General features: G+C 57.6%; 1 protein-coding gene across 1 annotated transcript in view; it reads left to right on the top strand.

Moving 5' to 3' along the window:
- LOC105296747 (argininosuccinate lyase-like) overlaps window positions 1–2,231 on the top strand; it is an 8,889-nt gene extending 6,658 nt beyond the window's left edge. Inside the window, exons 9-14 of the mRNA XM_023534634.1 lie at window positions 194–278; window positions 389–448; window positions 664–747; window positions 1,581–1,661; window positions 1,818–1,924; window positions 2,031–2,231. Coding sequence (XP_023390402.1) covers window positions 194–278; window positions 389–448; window positions 664–747; window positions 1,581–1,661; window positions 1,818–1,924; window positions 2,031–2,175 — 562 coding nt within the window. The 3' untranslated portion in view covers window positions 2,176–2,231. The remainder of the gene's footprint in view (window positions 1–193; window positions 279–388; window positions 449–663; window positions 748–1,580; window positions 1,662–1,817; window positions 1,925–2,030) is intronic.
- The last annotated feature ends 161 nt before the right edge of the window (window positions 2,232–2,392 follow it).

The raw sequence follows: 2,392 nt of genomic DNA on the forward strand, positions 1-2,392 counted from the left end.
TGGCTGAGGATCTCATCCTCTACGGCACCAAGGAATTCAGCTTTGTGCAGCTCTCAGATGCCTACAGGTAAGGCGGCACTCTGCCTTGTCCCAGCTCTGCTCCCACCAGCATGACTTTCTTCCTCTTCGCCCTAGTCATCAGACCAGCCAAGGGGCAGGAGAGCCCCTTGAGCCCCAGCATCTCTGTCCCCAGCACTGGAAGCAGCCTGATGCCCCAGAAGAAAAACCCAGACAGCCTGGAGCTGATCCGGAGCAAGGCGGGGCGAGTGTTTGGACGGGTGAGAAGGGCAGGCAGTGGGGCAGGGCCTCTGGCTGACCTGGAGGGTCCTGAGGGAACTTCCAGGATGGGCTCCGAGGTCCAGCCTCCTGATCCTCACTCCTCCCTCAGTGTGCTGGGCTTCTGATGACGCTCAAGGGACTTCCAAGCACCTACAACAAGGACTTACAGGTGCAAACCTGGGGCAGGGGGCACCCAACTGCATATGCACCGCATGCTAGTTACAGGGCCCTGGCACTTACAGGCCCTTGACTACCCTGAGAGCTCTCTCTCCTCCCTCGGTGAGGGGTGTGCAAGGTGCTGAGTGTTCCCAGTGGAAGGGAGTGAGGGTGCCCCGGTGGGGGATGTGGCCGCTGGGCCCTCACGTCCTGCCATGTGCCTACCAGGAGGATAAGGAAGCTGTGTTTGAAGTGTCAGATACCATGAGTGCCGTCCTCCAGGTGGCCACTGGCGTCATCTCTACGCTGCAGGCAAGATATGCCTCTTCTCCCCAAGGTCCCTAAACTCGGGCGGGCATGCCAGGAGGGTAATCTTGAGAGGTGGTCCAGAAGACCTGGGGCAGGGAGAGGGGTATGTGCTTGTTCCTTCCCTTAAGGAACAGTGAAGGGACAAAATTCAGGCTGCTGCAATAGCATGGCAGTGGGTTAGAGTCAAGGAGTCCCACCATCTGGCCTGACTAGATTTCCTTTGTAATCCTCTATTAGGGGAAGTTTCAGTATACAACAGCTGAGTGACTACATGACAAACCCTACATACCAACACCCGGCTTTGACAATAATCACTTCATGGCCGTTCTTGCTTCAGCAGCTATCTTTACCTACTATCACCCTCTCCCCCACCCCCCACCCTTTTCGATAGAAATCCCCACCTTCATATCGTTACATCTCTAAATAGTTCAGGGTGTGTCTATAAAGCAGTGGTCCTCAAAGTGTGCTTCTGGGACCAGCGGCATCAGCATCACCTAAGAACTTGGTAGTAGTCGGTCCTAGGCCTCGCTCTAGACCTATTGCATCAGAGATTCCAGGGGTAGGGCACAGCGATTTGTATTTCTGGTAAATCCTCCAGGTGATTCTGATGCATGCTAAAGATAAGGACTCTGAAAAGTTAAAGGCAACCCCAGTAGCACACCTAAAACTTATCGACAATTTTGAAAAGATAGCTAGAGCAGAGAGAGCAGAACAGAGTGGGAGAGAGTGGATCTTTCCGAGGCAGGGGACATCCTGACTGAGGGTATATGCCTGGGGCTGGCACCTTCAGGCCCCAGGGTCCCCGGGACTTATCATTCCCATGCCTGTGCCCCCAGATTCACCCTGAGAACATGGCGCGGGCTCTTAGTCCTGACATGCTGGCCACTGACCTCGCCTACTACCTGGTCCGCAAAGGGGTATGTGTGGGGCTCCTGGGGTGGATGGGTGACGGAACAGCGATGCCGCCCCCGCCACTCTTCACCAGGGGTGGTCAAGGAGGGCGCGGGCACCCAGAGCAGACCAGGGAGCAGAGGCAGCCTGTGTCAGCGCTGCCTTCCACCTGGCGCCCGTAGATGCCATTCCGTCAAGCCCACGAGGCCTCTGGGAAAGCTGTGTTCTTGGCTGAGACTAAAGGGGTCACCCTCAACCAGCTGTCGCTGCAGGAGCTACAGACCATCAGGTGCAGCCCCTCTTCTTCTCCCTCTCCTGCCTCCCAGGGGACGAGGCTGGGTCGCCTGAGGCCGGAGTGGCTGGGCTGCCCTAGCCCATCTCCTTTTTTCCCCTAGCCACCTGTTCTCTGGTGATGTGAGCCGTGTGTGGGACTATGGGCACAGTGTGGAGCAGTATGCTGCCCTGGGTGGCACCGCCCGCTCCAGTGTCGACTGGCAGATTGGCCAGGTGCGAGCACTGCTGCGGGCACAACAGGCCTAGCCTCCTCCCCATCCCGCTCTCAAATAAAGTGGGCCCGAGAGGAGGCTGCTGCATTTCCTGCCTAGCCTGTCTCTCTCAGCGGTGGGCTTTTGGGGGGTCCGTTGAGGGGCAGTGGAGGTCATCAAGGAAGTGGAGAGACGGCAAGGATGGCAACTCCCCGGTGGGGAAGGGAGGAGAGAACATAGCCATCTCGTCAGAGCCTCTGCTCCGGTCAGGC

This window comes from Pteropus vampyrus, unplaced genomic scaffold, assembly GCF_000151845.1.
Source record: "Pteropus vampyrus isolate Shadow unplaced genomic scaffold, Pvam_2.0 Scaffold128, whole genome shotgun sequence".
Classification (NCBI taxonomy): domain Eukaryota; kingdom Metazoa; phylum Chordata; class Mammalia; order Chiroptera; family Pteropodidae; genus Pteropus; species Pteropus vampyrus.